At 27.9% G+C, this 20546-nt stretch overlaps 1 protein-coding gene and 1 pseudogene across 1 annotated transcript; one reads left to right on the top strand and one right to left on the bottom strand.

The window, feature by feature from the left end:
* Positions 1 to 7879: 7879 nt before the first annotated feature.
* LOC112735844 (monooxygenase 2-like) lies at positions 7880 to 8799 on the top strand (annotated as a pseudogene).
* A 2747-nt stretch (positions 8800 to 11546) lies between these two features.
* On the bottom strand, positions 11547 to 19383 carry LOC112733195 (G-type lectin S-receptor-like serine/threonine-protein kinase At4g27290). Its single transcript, XM_072211544.1, has 8 exons — positions 18760 to 19383; positions 16771 to 17511; positions 15040 to 15153; positions 12960 to 13108; positions 12659 to 12869; positions 12323 to 12560; positions 12089 to 12239; positions 11547 to 11984 (listed from the first exon to the last, which is right to left on the bottom strand). The coding sequence occupies exons 1-8, from the start codon at positions 19346 to 19348 to the stop codon at positions 11685 to 11687; spliced, it is 2493 nt and encodes an 830-aa protein (XP_072067645.1). The 5' UTR covers positions 19349 to 19383; the 3' UTR covers positions 11547 to 11684.
* Between the last annotated feature and the right edge of the window lie 1163 nt (positions 19384 to 20546).

Raw genomic sequence — 20546 nt, 5'->3', positions numbered from 1 at the left:
TACCAATTATTTGCTGTCACATGTCGATCTGAAAACAGACTCAAAAATAATTGTTCTCACAAAATACATGTCTGATAACAATCTCATACCCCTTGTTCGCCAATTTTAAAAATTGATCTTTTCGTTAATTGAAAAGATTAGTAATCGAATCTCTTTCGAGCATCATGTTGTCGAAACCACCTCAATTCCTCTGCAAATTGTTGGTTTATAAGTAACTACTTCGTTGAATTTGAATTCTTTTCAAATTCTTCTTTCGACAATCCCTCCTTCGATCTTCTACAATCATAAAATTGACTTCGTCTTATCGATCACGAAAATTTATCTAGTTGAATAATAATAATAATAATAATAATAATAATAATAATAATAATAATAATAATATTTAATAATTTTATTAGTTTCTATAATTTTATCAAATTTTTAATTAGGTCTTTATATTTATTTTTTAATTGAGCCCTATACTTCTTTTAATTTTGTAATTAGATTCTTTTTAGTGTAAAATAATATTAGAATTATTTGAATATTTTTTGGCAGATTAAAAGTATCTATAATTACAAATTTATTTAGATCTTTAACCACATATTTTTTGGGAGAAATATTTTATTAATTTTAATATTTTTTATATAAAAAAGATCTAATTACAAAATTAAAAATAGTGTAAGAATTTAATTAAAAAAATATAAGAACTTAATTATAAATATAGTAAAACTATCAAGACTAATAAAATAGTTAAACCTATTACTAATAATAATAATAAAAGAAAGGTATTGATAACAAATACCAATCCCAATGTCAATAAACTAAGCAGCTCCATCTTTTGGACCGTAAATAAATAAAAGTAATAAAAATTTTATGTGAAGATGATATTATAAATTATAAAATTATAAAAATAATATTATAAATTGTTAAATAATTCAATTAAATATATAACAATAACATTTTCAAACGAGGTCTTTTTCATAGAAGCATTTACCTCCATAAATAATATATATGCAATAATAATGGGCTTAAAGATACGAGTATCTTGTACCCAAATTATTAGTCCCACAAACGCCATCTGGTTATGTCTTGCTTATGATATTATTAATTTTGCGTTGAATTTTGTGCTACCCTTTGAATGGATAATAAAAAAGGAGAATGTGTTTTTAAAAGATTATATATATTCAACTAATTAGAGCATCTCCAACCGTATATCTGCAATGTTTTAGTATTCCCACTCCTTGTTCTTTTCTTGTTCTAATATAAAAATAATTATCATTTTATATATATATTTTTTATTTTTATGTTTTATTTTTGAGTCAATGATGAAGAGGGGACAAAATACAAGATTAAGAAAATTTTAATTTAAATTTGAAAATGTGCAGTGGCTGATGACAGAGATTTATGTGATTTATGTTTGTTTCCTTCCATTGGATTTTATTCAACTTGGTCGGCGTTTTATATTGATTATGGTGCTTTCAATGTGTCATACCCACCGGTGATAGCAGAAAAAATATGCTCAATTTCTGTTTGTTGTTGAGGCATATTCTACTTTAAGACAGCAACCACCCTAATACCTACATTGGATTATAATTTATACTAAATCGTATTGAGAAAAAAAAAATTGAATCTTCAATCGTCTAGTAATTAATAATGTAGTGTTGAATTGTTCTTCATATATATAATTATGCACATAATTATTGTTTCTCTTGGCTGTTGAAGTGTTCACATCAGTCCCCATTTAACTTAGTCTAGTTAAAAGAGAAAAGCTTTTGTCAAAGTTCTCCAAACAACTTATCATCAAACGAAAACGTTTTATCTAGACATTTAATTATATAATAGAAAAGTCTAGGGACCAGCAACTTTTTCAAATTTTGGCCAGCATGTAATCAGCAAAGAAAAGTGAATCATTGGATGAAATTTCACACCATTAAAATCATGATTGATAGCTATTTGATGGTTACAAATCACAAAAGTTGCTGGCCCCTAGCACTCCTCTTATATAATTCCGCAATATAAAGAAAAATATGTATATATTTTTTAGCTGGATTTTATGGTATTTATAATTATGGTAGTTATGTGACTAAATTTTTTAAATTAAAAAATATTATTATATAATAAAAAATATTATTGTAATAAAAATATTTAATAACCAAAAAAAATTAACAAAAAAAAAGTTATAAATTGTCTTATTTAATATTTATTAATTATTACAACAATTAATAAATACTAAATAAAATAAGTTTCAACTATTTTTTGCCTTTCTAGCATTACTGTATTTTAATTGTAGCAGCACATTTAATTTTAAGTGTTGCCAATCATTATAACTACCGTAATAATAGGTATTATAATATACACCTAATTTTTTTAACCTACATAAGTCAAAATCTATGATATTATTCAAAACTAAAAATGAATTAAAATGATTGAAATTGTCTTACATTTATTAAATGCTAGGGAGACAAAAAAAAACAGCTAAAATTTGTCTTATTTAGTATTCATTAATTGTCTTAATAAATACTAAATAAGATAACTTATGACTATTTTTGTCTAATTTTCTTTAGTTACCAAATATTTCCGATAAATAAATACCATAAAAACTATATCCTTATTCTACGTAAACTTGCTATAAGAGCAAGCGGGAAAAAAGAAATTATTATCAAACAAAACATGTTCCTCTCCATCACGCTATTAGTAGCGTCTTTAAAAGGAGAAGAAAACCAATAACAAATTACCATATATACATAACATTTAGGATAACGGATAATAAAATAAAGCAAAAGTACAAAAAAAATTCAACATCCATATAGATAAATTTTATCTGGAAAGCACCTACCAGAATGACCCTAAGAATTCCTTGTATTATTTTAATTTAATAACTACCAATCATAATGATTCACATTTTTCTTCCCTCACTTTCTAATATGCATTAATTAAATGTCAAGGTCATTGAGCAATCATTGATTAAATAATTAATTTTTTTTATCATCGCAACAAGCTCGCCTTCTATATGAAAAGTACCCAGGGCTAGCTTATTTGCCTAACTGTTCTAACGCCCCCAAGTAGAAGAAACAAGTCTTTTATTTGGTACCCACCGAAAACGTAATAATTTATTGTATATTTCGGCAATATATGTACATTTTAAAATTTTGTAATGAATGTTTTGAAATGTCTACTTGCATGTCGTTCTTAATGCGGTGATAACAAAATCAACTAACATGGGATTTGTTAAATTGGTAAGTATTTTTTTTCTCATACCATAATGTACATACATGTCTAAGATCGTAAACCACCAGAATGCTCAGTTTTGTTTTGTTTTACAATTATTGGGATTTGGGAATTGGGGATCGTCAAACCAGCTACGGATTATGGAATTGTGGAATAATTATTTTGGTTCGAATTATAGACCGTTGTGTTTGACTCTGATCAATTTGGGCTCCTATAATGGGCCAACTATTCAGTTGGTTACACACCCTACTTAGGTGTACTTTTTTTGTCAGGTCTGATTAGGTGTATTGTTTTTTGTCAGGAAATTAGGTGTACTTTAAAGTGTACTTCTTCCCCGTACTACGAGAGAATGGTAAGTAGAAAAATGGGCCCTTAATCCAAGTATTGACCAAAATGTGTGTAGAAAGGCCGAGAAAGGGATCCGTGAACCTTAAAGTTTTTGGTCATGGATCTAAAGAACCTTAAAATGGGCGTTTAGAGAAAAGAAAAATGAAAAGGAAAGAGGATGAAAGGGTAACAAAACGAGAAAGTGCCTTTCAAGATCAAGAAACAAAACGATAGTCTGTCTTTGTATCCGGTCATCAGGTTTACAGGTTAGGCAGTTTAGTCTATGCGTTATTGCATGTGTGACTCATATGTTTTAGATACGAGTTAATACTCAAATTGATCCCTAAAATTTTAATTAACCTAAATTGGACTCTCAAATTTACAATCATAACTTGTATTAGCTTTTGAACTGATCTTTATTAATAGCGTGTTGATTTGACATGTTAACTTGTCATGCTGGATAAAAATAAAATGATGCCATTTTATATTAGCGCCTAATCTTTAACGAAATGACTTAGTATCATATGAATGGTTTTAAAAGCATCTTGTTTTATGATCATTACTAGATGAGAAATAAAAGTTTCGTATAAAATCACATTATTTCATTGAAGAGTGGGCACCAATACAAAAAAAAAATCTTTTGTTTTATTCAAAATGACAAATTAATATGTTAAATTAGCATGATGTTAACATATATGAGTTCAGGGACTAATGCAGGTTACCATTGTAAATTTAAGGAGTTCAATTTAAGTCAATTAAAATTTTAAGAAGTCAATTTAAATTCGACTTCAAATTTTAGAGGTCAAACTAAGTGTTGACTGTTTAAATCATGATGGCAGCTGAGGCAATGGCATAGTGGATAATTTATTGGCCACCAAGAAAGCTATACCAGGTTCAAATCTTGCGTTAAACTCAGAAAGTGGAATATAGAATCGGTAATAGTGTGTGTGAGTGACTGTGTGTATGTTGTGTAAGAAAACAAAAAGATGAACTACCGAAAATGTACTTATTGTCTTGGCGTTACCAAAAATATTTTCAATTTTTGTTATCAACAAAAATACTATCAAAAAATTTAAAAGTGTGTCAAAAATGTCCAGCGTAATTAGAGACCTGCTTCGTTAATAGAAAAGCATGACGTGACTAACAGAGCATCCTATGTAACAAAGGAGACTTTGATATAGCTAAATGGAATGTATGAGTTGTCTTAAACCTAATTGAACTTGTTGCTTAATCAATGGATTGAAAGTTACCTCCAGAGAGTCGTGATGAGAAGATTTGTTGGCTTTTGGGCTCCCTTTATATGTGAAGAAAGAACACAAGTGTTGGCATCCAAGTCCATAATTACTTTAAGTTGAGAGTGAATGGATGAGATTACATTAGGGTTAAGTGAGAAAGGTCTAATTAGTAAAACCAACTAATCACTTCAAAGAAGAAAAAAGAGAAAGCTATTATATACATACACAAAGTCATCACTGTAAATTGGCTACTACAGATTTGTTAGTATTTAATTGAGCTCAAATTTGAAAAGAGTGTTTAGGGCACTTGATTCTTCATTTTGATCATTCAAATTTTAGAGATGAGGTATATATTGAAATTATAAGTCACCTAATAACAGCTCTATTTTGTGGATTTTTTGTCTTCTTATTTTTATTTATAAACTTTGATGATTGATTGATTGGCTTGTACACATTTTGTGTAGTAATTCATAATTTTTTTATACTTTATTTTTTTTATCACTACTACATTTTAAATATTTAGTAACATTTATCTCTTAACATTTGTTAAAGTATTAGTAATTATTATAAAATTATATATAAAGTAACATTTATAATGAAATGTTAGTAAATACATGTATTTTAAAAAAAAAAACTTAAAAAGTATTACCTATTCCTATTGACATGAAAATAAATGAACATCCCCTTCTTTGAAAATCAAAATTGGAGACCTAACCTAACGGCTGGGACAGAAGAAAGATTGAAAAACCTGCTAGCGCAGAGAATCAATTTCACTCCAAATCTTGCTCTCTTTCGAACTCTTGCTCTCAAATTTACTCGCGCTCTTGATCTCGATCTCGATCATGCTTTCAATCTCGCTCGCACTCCGCTCCTTGAATCTCTCTCTTGTTTTAACAAACTCTATTTTTCTCTCTCGATCATATCTAAGATTTGTTTCTCTCTATTTTAAGGTGAGTCTGACGGAGAAGGAGAAGAAGAACCTCCTTTCGTGTTCTTTCTTCTCTAATTTCACTGCTTCATTATTATTCTTGAAATCTTCTTAAGCATTTTGTATATACTTGTTAAGATCTGTTGGTCATGAATTGATTAAATTTCTAATGTTAAGATCTGCTCAATTCAAGTTCGGGAGTCTCGAGCAAGACACTAATGATTCCAGAATTGCATCTCCAACTGCTAAGGTACTCCTTTTTCTTTCCTCGCTTCATTTCCCAAATTCATTTAGTTATCGTAGCAATTTTTTGCACTAGAAAGCAAAGTGTTAGTAGTTAGTAACTAGAACAAAGAAGCATCACTTGGATATGATGTGACATGTTACGACTATTGTGTGTACCAGGAGATATAGGCTGAAATTTGTCAATTTTGTGTATAATTGGATTTGATTCAGTTATACCAGCAGATTTGTCTTGTTCTGCAGATATATACAAGGTTGATTAGCAAAATTTGGTAACAATATTATTACTATTTCAATAGAATTATTTGATTCATCAATTATTCATATCATTATTTTTAATACCTTAATGCAAAGATCCTTAAAGGGATTTTTAGTCTTGTTGTTTCTGTACTTATGCAAAAATTCAATCAAATGTACATTTTTACCAAATTAACTGATTAGAAAAAGAATGATCTGCAGTCATGATTCACGCCTGATTGAGTTATTCTGTTATTGCTAGTAGAAAAGAGCTTCTAATTTTATGATAAAAAAGCGCTAAGAAGCCATTATTTATTGTATTGTACATTGTTCAGCATTACTTTGATTTGGCTTCTAAAAAGCCCTGAATTGTTAATTAAACAATGATAGAAAAAATCATGATCTGTAAATTGTATTGTTACTTGTTAGTATAGAAGAGGTTGAGAATTGGTGTTAGTAACCCTTTTCTTATCCTCATGCAAATATAGTATAATGATTCTACTGTTGCTGTTATTAGCTATACAAATGCTGTAAGTGGTCTAAGTTTATTTGTTTTTGCTATTTGTTGCATTTAGAAGTTAGAACCATCACTAAATGCCTTTATTACATACTTGTCAGAGAAAATCTACACTAGTTAGTGAGCTATCGAACAATGATCTCTACATTGTTTGTCGGTAAATATAGTAACCCTTTTCTTATTCTCATCGCAAGATTTTTATTTTATTGTGTGTATTATGTAAATAGAGAGACTTATAGTATAAATTTAAGTTGAACCTACTAACTAAACTAAGCTTCGGTACCTTTGATCCTCTTGCTTGAAAGTTGAACTAAAGGGTAATGTGAACCAAATCAAGCTCAACTGATAATAATTATAAGAAATAAAGAATAAATAGTAATATAAGCATGATGATTTAAGTAATGTTTCATTTTTTTTTTTATCCTTTTTTTAAGCACAAACAAGATCACTTTTGGACTGCTCATTCGTGATTCCATTTTCTAGGCTCATTTGTGATTAAGTATTTATATTTTTACTCTTACATGTAAGTTATAAAACACTGCTGGACTGCTCCCCAAATTCTGCTTGTTGCCGCCACCGTCAATCCTCATTTCAGCAACCATTTGAGCTTCAAAACAAGTAGGATTTTCTTATCTATATCTTAATAAGTGAATGCATGTGTTAGATTATATGTTGTACTTGATTTTATGCATTATTGTCAAGAATTATTTGATCTCTTCTTCTTCTGATGTATCCTTTTCAATTTGTTTTCGAAGTCCAAAGTCTCTGCATTTAGCGTTAGTCGTTTCACCACCAAGCAGATCTTTGAATCCACCTCTAGTTCAATGTACAAGCCATATGTGTCCAATTCGAGTGCGCTAGCATGTCAAGCTCCAATACAAAGAGTACTGGAGGATCAAGATCACAGTCACAAATTTCAATTATAGAATGAACTATTCACAATGAAACTTTGTTGTTCAGCATCTAAATTTTGACAATGTGACACAGGTTTTTAACTTTAAGTACAAGCCACTAACACCTTATGAGAGCTTAAGTAAGTTTTTCTCTCTCACATGATCATAGTCCTAATCCCCTAGATGGTTTAATTTCTCGAACTTGTATCGGGTTCTTTCTTGGTACTTGTTGGTTTTAACACTAAAAATTATTATCAGCTGAGCTTGATCTAGTTCAAATTATCAGCTGTACAGGATGGTGGTGAAGTCTGAAGATGGCAGAGAACTACGCTTCTTCACTTTCAAACAAGAGAATCAAAGGTATTCGGGCTGGATTCAAAAATCTCAAGCTTTCTTAATTTACCTTTTGGTGGCTTAGTTTATACTATAAGTTTCTCTATTTATCAAATGAATAAAGAAGGGGTATGCTACAGCCAAGAGGTGCAAGCTGTGGAAAGGCGAGTACTTTTGGAAACTTTAGCTGGCCAGCTCCCGCTGGATATGATTTAGTTTTCTTCAAAGCTAGCAATGATTGAATCAAATCTAGATGAGAAACCTTGTTGGAACTTGCAAATGAGTCTAAGCTTCTTGCAAAGGTTAGTAGTACATATTCTGGTTTAATTAGCTCAGTTCAATTCGTCTTAGCTATTCATATATATTGATCCAAGAATGTAACAAAAAGTAGTAGTAACAACAAAATGAGTAATTAGTTATGTGATTGAAATATGATGGCAAATTATTCTCTCTGACAAGTTAATCTTATGAATAATTAGATTTTGATAAGTTGTGATGTGATTCGATCACCAAAAGCAAAGTGGATGGGGTTTTCTGAGGTAAATTACATTGGTCACTGTGTTTTTCGTGGACTTGCTTCTTATTCAGAAAGATAGTCTTATCGACCAAGAGTAAATTATATCTATGGTACGGTAGAGGGGTGCGTGCAGGATATGTACCTGTTTCTCCAACAAAAGTTTACTGGTTCATCTACTTCAACAATTCATCCTCAGGTCATAAATGATAGCTCCATACATAATTAGATTATCCATATAGACATATTATACATAATTTTGTATTTAATCATGTAAGCATATTGAAGAAATAGAAAAATTAATTTATTGGACCAATTTTAATGTTTAAATATCTTGGGTTTAATTTGTAAAGTGGGTGTAGAATATGTAATTAAAGAAAAAGATTTTAATTCAATATTTTGTGCATTTAAATGTTACTAAAGATCTATTGTAATATTTTTTCATTGTTAGCAAAGAAAATCTTTTGTAACATTTATTAGATTATTGCTATAGAATATCTATTGTAACATTTTTTAAAGTGTTATTAGAACGACTTATTGTAACATTTTTTAAGTGTCACATAAAATATCTATTGTAATATTTTTTTAAGTGTTACAAAAAAATATCTATTGTAACATTTTTCTAGATGTTACAAAAATTATCTATGGTAACATTTTTCTAAGTGTTACAAAAAAGATCTATTATAATATTTCTTTAAGTGTTATCATGAATGGTTTATTATAACATTTTTCATAATATTACCATAGAATATCTTTTGTAATATTTTTACTAAATGTTATTAAATCTTTAGAAAAATGTTAGTAAAACTCTTTAATAACAGAGTATATTTAACATTTGTTAAAATATTACTAATATACGTAGGTAACATTTTAATATGATTTGATAATCTTTTTTAAATATTAATAAAAGTCATATTAAAACTAATTTCTTAGTATGGTTGATGTGTGGTTTTTATCTCTTATATGGAGGGAGTTTCAATGTTAAAATTTTTGGGGTTCTTATTTCTATTTTTTTATTTTCTGTGCAAAATTTTTTTTGTTACATTGGCGTGTGTTCACTGTTGTTATTATTTTAGTGAGTGGGTATTGTTCTTTTTTTTTTTCAAGTAAAAAGTTGTGTATTTTATTCCTATCAAATTAAACAAGAAATAAGAGTAGCAATGTAAAAGAAAAATTTCCAAATGGAGTTCAGCTAAAATTTCCAAATGCCATTGTTGAAATGCTTGCAAATTGGACGAGAAATGAAAAATATTAAAAATTTTGAAGGGAAAGAAGAGGAAACAAAGAAAAACTAAATGAAAAATGTCAATTCTAATATATCCAATTATTTCAAAGAACTAAGCACATCTTAACATTTCAAAAATGATAGATTAGGCCCCTTCTTTAGAATAAATATTAGACGCATTCATTCCTCCTCGTGTCTTCTTAATGGAACTTACTGAAGTGGTCCGTATACACACATGTAAGATAAGTTCTATGGTGTGGATGGAAAAAAAATTCACACATGTAGATATTATGTGACAAGCTTCTTAAATGAATACGTTTTGATTGGCCATAGTCACAAATTCAGCTGATGGGACACTAGGTCAGGGAGAAGCAGCAATTTTACAGTTGTACTGCACATTGTAGAAAAGTTAATAAGTGTAATTAGATGCTAATTATTTTTGGGCTATTGGGACTATTAGGTAAGTTTTATTCTTTTCTGTGTATGTGGCCATGAGTGGGTTTTGGGCTTGGTCACAATTTTTTATGCAAGTGTGCAGAAAAAAGCTTTTTTGTGGATAAAAATTAATCAAAAATAGCATTAATAAGAAACTGGGCTAAAAATTTTTTGGACTTGTTTGGGTTAACCGATTTTTTAATTTCCAAGAAATGTGGCTAAGCTTCTCTCAAATCTGATCCTAATTCATTATAAACCCATTTTATATACCATCCTTGTAAGATACATCCCCACACGACTTGCACCCACATTTCATGCGAGTGTCTACTACTGTTCACAATAATATAGTAACTGTTAATATTAAAAACATTAATAAAAATAAGAACAATAAGAAAAAAATTTACAAACTCATATCTTTATTCGGATGAATAAAAATATAAACGAGAAAAAGTGTTAAATATCTGTATTTATTTTTTTAAGGCCTTTCATAAATATTATAATAAATTACATACTCATAACAATTTCATTTACATTATTAATATGAGATACGTAATGTTTAAAAGAAATTCTCTATTTTTATAGTTCACTGAAACTATGCAAATTTATGCTATATAAATAATTACTAACAACACACTAATAAAGGATAACATTCAAAAAATTATAAAAATATTATTTTTCTATCTTAAATATAATTTTACTCTCTTATTAGTAACATAGTCACATATTTCTTTATTTATTTAATTTTTTAGGTTAAATATCAGAACAATACACTACATCCTTTTGTTTTCTTTTTCCATTTAACAATATATAATCCCTTCCATCTTACGAGAACACCATAACAAAACTTAGCCACATTCCTTGAAAATTAAAAAACCGGTTAACCTAGACAAATCCAAAAAATTTTTAGCCCATTTTCTTTTTAAAGCTATCTTTTTGTCTAATTTTTATCAATAAGAAAATTTTTTTCTGCACACTTACATAAAAAATTGTGACCTAAGCCCAAAACCCACTCATGGCCACATACATAGAAAAAAATAAAACTTGCCCAATAGCTCCAACAGCCTAAAAATAATTAGCATCTAATTACACTTATTAACTTTTCTACAATGTGCAGTACAACTGTAAAATCACTGTTTTTCCCTGACCTAATGTCCCATCAGCTAAATTTGTGACTATGACCAACTAAAACGTGTTCATCTAAAAAGCTTGCCACATAATATCCACAGGTGTAGATTTTTTTTTCCATCCACACCATAGAACTTCCCCACATGTAAATAGTTGTTTGAAATGGGATTAAATGATAGGGACCAATTGGTCCTAATCCGCATAACAATTTATATGTGTACACCCTAATAGATACATCACTAAGTTAATAGGCCACATTATATGGGTAAGGACTATCATGTCTAACATTTGTTTTGGACAAAATCTTATATAGATATATAATCAATAAAAAAATATATTTTTAATTCAATATAGTGAATTTTGTAAGAATTATACAAATAAAAAGATGTGACATAACAATTTCTTAAAGTTAGATACACTTTGATCCTAGCCATATATACATACATTATTTTATAACTTTGGTTTTTACCTGCCAGTTAATAAGGTTATGCTAATTTCATTATTTGAACTTGGGTAACTTGTGCATGAATTTGCTTCAACATTTTCCCTCCTAGTGAAAAAACCAGGCTCTTTAGGCTGATCCAATTCCATCTCACTACTTAACATTAGAACTACTGAGGTCATATTAGGTCTATCTTCTGGACAATGTTGTACGCACAATAGAGCAATATGGATGAAACGCAATACTTCAGATTCAATGCATGAGTCTTCAATGTTTGGGTCAATTATTTGGAAAGCATTGCCCATTTTCCACAGTGCCCATGTCTGAATTAATCATAAAGAAGTTAGTAAGATTAAGAATCATATTGTGTTAAATTTTGTCATGCATTGATATATATATACATATATAAAACATGAAGAGTACCTACATGATCAATGAGGTTAAGGGATGATTGCTTTGCATGGGATCTTCTATTCTTTTTCCCACTTATAATCTCTAGCAATAAAACGCCAAAACTGTAAACATCAGATTTTACCGAAAATAATCCATCAAGGAGATACTCTGGTGCCATGTATCCACTGTAAAAAAATCATTCAAAATGTTAAAATACAATGATTATCATGATAAACAAAATGATGTATACAGTTAATTAGACACTCACAAAGTTCCAACAATTTTATTTGTACTTTCTTCGTTTTGCTCTCCTCTAAAAGGTCTAGCCATTCCAAAATCTGATATTTTTGAACTTAAATTATCATCAAGTAAAATATTACTTGCTTTGAGATCTCTATGTACAATCCTCAATCGAGAATCTTGATGAAGATACATAAGGCCTCTAGCAATTCCACCTATTATGTGATTGCGCTTTTGCCAGTTTAGCAATTTTCCTTTGCTATGATCTATATTATCCAAGGAAATCAATAAGCTTATGAAGTTATACTCGATATACTCTTAAATATTGTGAATAGTAAATCTTAGTATTTATGATGTTCCATACCGAAAATGAAGTAATCTAAGCTACCGTTGGTCATGTATTCATAAACTAGCATCTTCTCTTGTCCTTGAATGCAACAACCAATAAGTTTTACAAGATTTCGATGTTGAAGTTTTGCAATTAGTTTAACTTCATTTATGAACTCAGAAAATCCTTGTATTGAACTCTTTGATAGTCTCTTTATAGCAACTTCTTGTTCATTTGCTAATTTTCCCTGCAAAATCACATTCATATGAGTAATAATAATAATATTTTCCTTTTTTTTTTTTGTTTAAAGTGAGTATAGGAACTAAGTTCGAATTACCAAATATACTGGTCCAAAACCACCTTCTCCAATCTTATTCTTCACTGAGAAGTTATTACTAGCAACCATAATTGCTGAATAATTAAGCAATGGAAGATCCAAATCATCTACATAACTTTCATAATTATCTTCTATCTTCGATGACTTTTCTGAAAATTACGAAAAAGTCATCAACAACATTATGAAATACAAGGATTAAAATGTCATTTGGCCTATATTTCAATGCATGATTTAAAAATGGAAGAAGTATACTTGTTATTCCTGAAATTTGCTAAAAATTTTAATTTTATTCTCAAATTTTAATTTGTCTCAATTTTATTCTAAAATTTTTTTATTTGCATAAAATCTACTCCTAGTGTTAATAACTTCTAAATCATCGATGGACATTAGTAACATGACAAGCAGTATCACTAATGTGGCAATAGAATGAAATGTCAAATACTGTTAATTCAATGGTAAATTTTATGATGTCTTTTATTATGATGCTTAAATTATCTAACACTTTTTTTATAATAAAAAATAAAATATATAAAATAAAAATAAAATATTTAAAATTTATTAAATATTATCTATTTATTTTTTTAATAAGTTAGAGATAATAGACACCATAGTATTGGTTACTTAGCATAACCCATTCACTTAATCCAATAAACCATTTGTATTATGTTGTCAAAATAAAGTGTCATTTTTTTCTCTTCTTAGTGACAAAGAAACTGCAAGAGAAGAGTGTGTTTCAAGTTTCAACGCCAAAACAAAGAGCATTGTGGGAAGGAGTCGATGCCGTTAAAGAATGAGCTGGGGAGACGTCGGCGAGAGAACAGAGAGCGAGGGAGACAAAGCCTTTGACGTCGAGGAAAGAACAGAGAGCAACGGCGAGAACGAGCGAGATGCCATTGGCATCGACAAGAGAACGGAGGCGCCATTCATTACAAGGTCGTTTTTGTTTATTCAGTTTGTGTCATCACTTCATTCGGTCTCTAAACTTGCATTGTGTGAGTTAGTGTTTTTTTATTTGGTAGGGTAAAGTATATTTTTTTTTTTTCTTTAAAGTATATTATAAGTTTAAAAAAATATTTTTAAATTTTATTTTGTTTTAAGTTTATTTTAAAAACATTTTATTTGCATCAAATATATTCTAGTGATTAAATTTTTAAAAATTTAAGACCAATTTAATAACAATTTTTTAAAGACAATTCTCAATACAAATAAATTAAACATATTTTTTATGTATTATTATTAGATTGGTTTTAAATTTTTTAAAAATTTAGTTGTCGGGATATATTTTACACAAATTAAAAATTTTTGAAATAAAATTAAAATAAATTAAAATTTAAAAATATTTTTAAAATTTTTGACAAATTTCGGAAACTAAAAAATATATTTTATCTTTTTTCTTATATTTGATTGTTGAATTTGAAATGTATAACTGAGGTTTTGGGGCTTTGCTGGGTTTTGCATGCTCTGTTTTTTTTTTTACATGATTAATGACTTTGTTATGGAGCGTTTCTAATGCTGTCTTCTTTTTTGTTTTTAAAGAGAATAGAGAAGAAGACACCAAATAAGAATTTGGGGTTTAGATCGGAGTTTTTAGTCTTTATCTTTTCTAATAAAAAGATAAAAAATATTAAAGAAATGTTATTCCACTCAAACACTATCTTATCACACTATAGACACTACTTACTACATTATTTATGTCTGTTAATGATTTAGACGTTATTAACATCACAATAGATTTGATGCAAGTAAAAAATTTTTGAATAAAATTAAAACAAATTAAAATTTAAAAATAAAATTAAAATTTTGATAAATTTTAGAAACAAAAATTATACTTTATTCTTTAAAAATATATTAGCGCAAGGACGACCTAACAGTTAGTATGAAAAAGTTTCATGTTGTGTAAATATACTAATATAATTAATATAAGAGTTGATACTAATTTCTAATTAATGGCTAATACTGAATGATTATTTCTTTAGTGTGATACGGGAATTCGCTGAAAGCAGAAATATCATTTGTAAGATTGTATATAGAATTGATGCAAGCATTTTTAAAGACCTATGAGTAAAGTGAATAATTTTACCTGCAATTTTTTTCCTGAATCTGTAGGCAGAATAAGTAGTTACCGAAATAATTGCTGCGGCAATTGTGGTTCCAACTATTATTTTCATTCTCTTTTGTCTATGCTCATCAGCACCTTCATGGTTGAATTTGATCAAAACAAATAAGCTATGGGTCAAAACTTGAAATTCCGTTCTAAAGACTAGCTTTGAATTTTCACACTTAAAAAGACAATATTAGGGTCAAAATTTGAAATTTCATTCTAAAGACTAGCTTTCAATTTTCCAAACCGTGGTGGATCAAAGACCGTTTACTTAAACTCGTGGATTTCAAGAAAATTTCATAATGAAAGTAATTATAAAATTCCATTATATATTCACAATTAGACAAAAAAATTACTTATATTCATTTTTTCTCTAATAAATAATGAATTTATGATGCTAAAAATTAAAATACATTAAAATTTTAATAATATTTCTTCATTTTATAAGTCTAATTAAAAATATTTCTTGTGAAATTATATCTTTCGACAAATTAGAAACCGTATGTGAATAAAAATAATAAATTCAAAAGTTTACAAGAATACATGAAAATGTGTATGAATTTATTGATTTTAGAAAAAGTTTATGGGGCTAGCACTTTTATTAAAATCTGTCTGGTACTTAATCACTAAAAAAAATGAGTAATTTTACACCATTAAATATAATTTCATACTATTAAAAATACTAACAATAATTAATTGATAGTTACAAATTACAAAATCTGCTAAACCTCTAACACTCTTCTTGATTTTATTCAAACTTGAATTATTAATAACAATAATATTAGGAGATAATAATTTAAAATTATCTAATGTAATATCTATAACAATTACATATTTATTATATCTGCATATTACTCAATTATTATAGTAGTAATTAATTAATAAATATAAAATAAAGTAATTTTAGACCACTTTAAACTGATTTTTTTTAGTATTTTTCAAATATTTTATATTAATAAATTAAGAAAAATATTATGAACCAACACATTTTATTAATATTTCATTTTTATATTTATTAATATTTAAAATTTAGTGTTGACTGAGTATTTAAAAGTAATAGTTTAAGAGTCCTAGTTTAACGATCATGAGGCAAGCAAGTATCTTAGACAAAATAAACATTTTTTAAATAAAAAAAAGAAGTTAATAGTTAAATTAATTCTTAAAATATAGGATATTTTTTACATTTGTTCTTGAAAGATTTTATTAATCAAATAAATCTTTTGAGAATTACGAATTAATCATATTTATTTTTCAATAATTTCATTAATAATTTTGTCAATAATTGATGATATAAAATTTTAACTGATGATATATATTACACCTGACATATTTAATTTGACGCTGATTATATATATTTATGAAAATCTATTAATTTAGTTGTTAGGTCATATTTGAAATAGGGTTTATGTAATTGAAAAAATTGACTAAATTAATAAATTTTTATAAATATATTTAATAAATGTCTAATTAAACATGTTAAATATGATTTATGTTATCAATTAACATTTCACATAATTAATATCGTTGATATTAATTGTTAATAGAGTGATTGAAAGATAAATATGATTAATTTATAATTTTTAAAGAATTGAAAAAAATTTTTTAAGGATAACTTTAAAAAAAATTCTATCTTTTAGAGATTAATTTAATTATTAACTTAAAAAAAATTAGAAGCATGCATGAATTTCAAGTGAGTGAAATATTATTTACCCAATTCAGAAGCACGCAGTCGGACGTATAGGTCCTGTCCACCATCAGGAAACAGTTTGATATCAATTAAATCATGAAACCACATGACACAGCCTTGACCACCTGCTCTTATATCTGAGTTTGTATAAGCCATGCATGAACAATTTTCCAAGCAAATGGCTCTACATTTATTCAAATCAATATCCTTATACACCAAAGTATATTCAGTATCTGGCACTTTCAATCTCTGCAAAAGCACAAACCCATCACCATCCTCATTGGTACCATTACTATTGCACCTTATTGGATGGTTTCTTTCACATCCTTGGGACCAATCCATTGAGTTCCACTTTTTGGGAAACTTGGGCTTAAACCCTTTCAAACACTCACACACTGGTGATGAAGTTATGCTACAATATCCATTAGGACCACACAGTCCATAGGTATCACAATAGTCCCCTGGCAAAGTTGAATAAGTCCTCCAGGATTTATCGGCCTCCGACCAAACGTAGCGAGGGCGGCCGCCCGCGCTCTGGTTAAGCACTGCGATGGTTGTTAGAGAAGGGTCCTTGAGGGTCCATGTGTAGTAAACTTCTTCAGCAGTGGAGACGAAGTTGAAATTAAAGATTGGATTGGATCTCAGTTCTGGCATGCCACTGAAACGCAAGCCGTTCCAGGGTCCAATTCTGTACATCTTTCTTGTTCTCTTCGTCATATACACTTCAGGGTAGCTGTACCGCATAACACTCCAAGAAAAGTCACCTGTAATGTGCAATCAATTTCAATACAAAAACCATCCCAACCAACTAGGGGTAATTAACTTAGAGCCAAGAAAAACAAGTCTATAAAAAAAAATAAACGTCCTATTATTTTAATTTTTCAAATTTTAAAATAAAAAATAAAAATTATTTTTTAACTAATTAACTCTAAATTGATTACACTTTAATTAATTTTCTAAACTTTTTTATAAAAAAAAGTCTGTATAATTAATAAAATTTATTATTTTTTATTAGTACTTATTAACAAAAATTTTTATATTAGATTTTAAATTATAAATCTTGACAATATAAAATTAAAATATTAATTTAAAATATTAATTCTTAATGTTTCTCTTTTAATATTAAATACTACACTGTATGACAGGGAAATATGGTAATTTTATGGAAATTCTAGGAATTGATCTAGGGTCGATAATACTAATTTTATTCGTAGATATCCGACTTAACTCAATTTATTTGAATAGGATTTAGAGAGAATTTAAATTTGTAAATAAAATTAATATAAAATTTAAATGCTATTCTATTCTATTTGGCCGATTGCTAGCCCTAGTTGAATTATAGTCATGAGAATCAGAACTAGTCAACATGGGTAAATTGATACTGTTTTCTAAAAAAAATATCAATTTTAAAAAATTATTAAAATAAAAAGAAAATTAATTTTTAATATATATATATATATATATATATATATATATATTTATATATAATATAATATTTTATTATATCTTCCTTAATTCTGTCTAAATTTTAGTTGAAGCACTACATTTTGTAACCTCTAATTTTACTGTTTTAAAAATTCAAAAATCAGTTTTCTGTTGAATACGTGTTTAGTATGTAGTTGTTATGACTAGTTTTAACTGAAATTTTTCATTTAGTTTAGTATCCTAAAAGTTTATAATATTTTATGCTTTTATCTTTATTATTAGTTCATTCTATGTAATATTAACATAATAATAAAAAAAATTAAACATTTAATATTAGATAAAATAAATATCTAAATTGATTTTGAAAAAAATTCCAAAGATTAAACATTTTGATTCAAAGAATTTTTTATTTAAAAAAAAAAAAAGATTCACATCCAGTTGTCTTTAGGTAGGGTTTATAATCGAAAATTTTATCCAACAATTTTCGAAGTAAAAGTACCCAAAAATTACTTTGGACAATATGAGATAAAAACGAATACATATTTATTACGAGTCACAAAAATCAATTATTGTATATGTAACATTACCTGGTTCTGGATTATCATCACTCTTCCAGGCTGTGATCTTCCTGTTGAAATTTCTTCTAATGTCCCATCCCAGTTTCATCCCTGCCAACATTGTATTTGAAGGGTAGTCAAAGCTCTGCCACAAATAGCGTTGTGGGTTTGTATCATTCTCCTCTCTTATCACAAGATTGCCGGAATCAAGAAGCTCCGCCACCGGATTCCGCACTGCGGTTGCCGGGGAACTGCTCATTGTTTGCCATACAAGAACGTTCTTGTGAGTAAGAACCAAGCTTCCAGTGCTTTTAAGTTCTAAAATGGGAGGGGTAACAGGGGAATAATCGTTGATGGGGTCGGCACCGTTCGCCACCCACACAATGGTTTGGATTGTGATGTTGGCGTACCAAATTCCAAGGTAGCGTTTGTTGGATTTTGTGAAGAAGCCAAGTTCAAAGGTTCCTTTATCTTTGGAAACTATGGTCTTGCCGTCACCGAGGCATTGGTTTGGGGTAATGATGGAAGTGTTCATTGCATTGGATTCATGATGAAAGAAGGGAGTGGCAATAACTAATGTGTAAGCAATGATAGTCCAGAAAGAAGGATTGATCTTCATTGAGTAGTATATACTATATACTTAGTTATTGGCACCGCTATATTATATAGTGATAGAAGGAAAGCTATTTTAAAGGAAAAAACTAGGTAATTACTAGTTTGACATCAACGGAGAAACTTTAGGTTTTGAATAAACTGGTCTAATTAATATGTTTGATTAAATTATTGATATAATATACGTCAAAATTGTTCTTTTTGTCAAAATAATTTTTTAATAGAATAAAATAAAACATTTTACTAAAAAATTTTTGAGTACTGATGATTTTATTTTAAAATATGCAAACAAATTCAACACTTATAACCAAAATTATAAAACTATTCCAATCTTAGATGAGCATTGATGACTCAGTATATAATTTTTATAATTAAAATTATGAACGTTTAAAAAAATTTTATAATAAAAAATAATAATTTATTCTCCTAATTAAACGAAAGAAAAAACATTCATGAAATTCCAAAATCAAAGTTTTGACAAATTTCAAACTTTTGTGATTTTTTTGTGGGGTAATTAAACTTCGCTGAAGGTTCGGTGTTAATCTTTTGTTATTATTGGAAGGTGACAACTGCATATCTAAAAGTATAGGTAGACAATGAAAATACTAAACAATGTTAATAGTGGATATATTGGATATTCATTTCACTAGGTGTGCGGATGGTTATTCTAATATTAAGATTTAGGTGGATAATTTGAAAGTATAGTGTATTTTAATTTGATTGGTGATTGTTCATATTATTCAAAAAAATTATTAATTACCTAATATATTGTTTTAATTTAGCATAACCCTTTTATTTAGATATTATTTCATTGGAATTAGATTTTTTGTTTGCAAAAATTGTGATTTCCCCTTAAAAAGTTCTGTCAAACACTATGATGTAACTAGTATTATTTTTAAGAGAAATTTTGTACGAATAAATCATTTTAATAATTAAATTTAATTAAGTTTAATTTTATTATATCTGTATTTTTTTTTTTTAACATAGATTACACACCATTTTTTTCTCCTTCTTCCTCTTTTGTGTTGTCTTCTTTTTTCTCTTGTTTTTTCTGTGTCTTCTTGTCCTGCGTCTTCTAATTTTTCTTGTTCTTCTGTGTCTTCTTTTTTTGTATCTTCGTTATTTGTTTGTTATTTTTTATATTTTTAAAAATTTTATAAAAAAAAGGGAAACAAATAAGAGAAAAAAATACAAAAAAAAAAGTA

This window comes from Arachis hypogaea, chromosome 13 (assembly GCF_003086295.3).
Source record: "Arachis hypogaea cultivar Tifrunner chromosome 13, arahy.Tifrunner.gnm2.J5K5, whole genome shotgun sequence".
Lineage (NCBI taxonomy): Eukaryota > Viridiplantae > Streptophyta > Magnoliopsida > Fabales > Fabaceae > Arachis > Arachis hypogaea.
The sequence above is the reverse complement of the archived record's forward strand: the minus strand, read 5'-3'. Positions and strand labels throughout refer to the sequence as shown.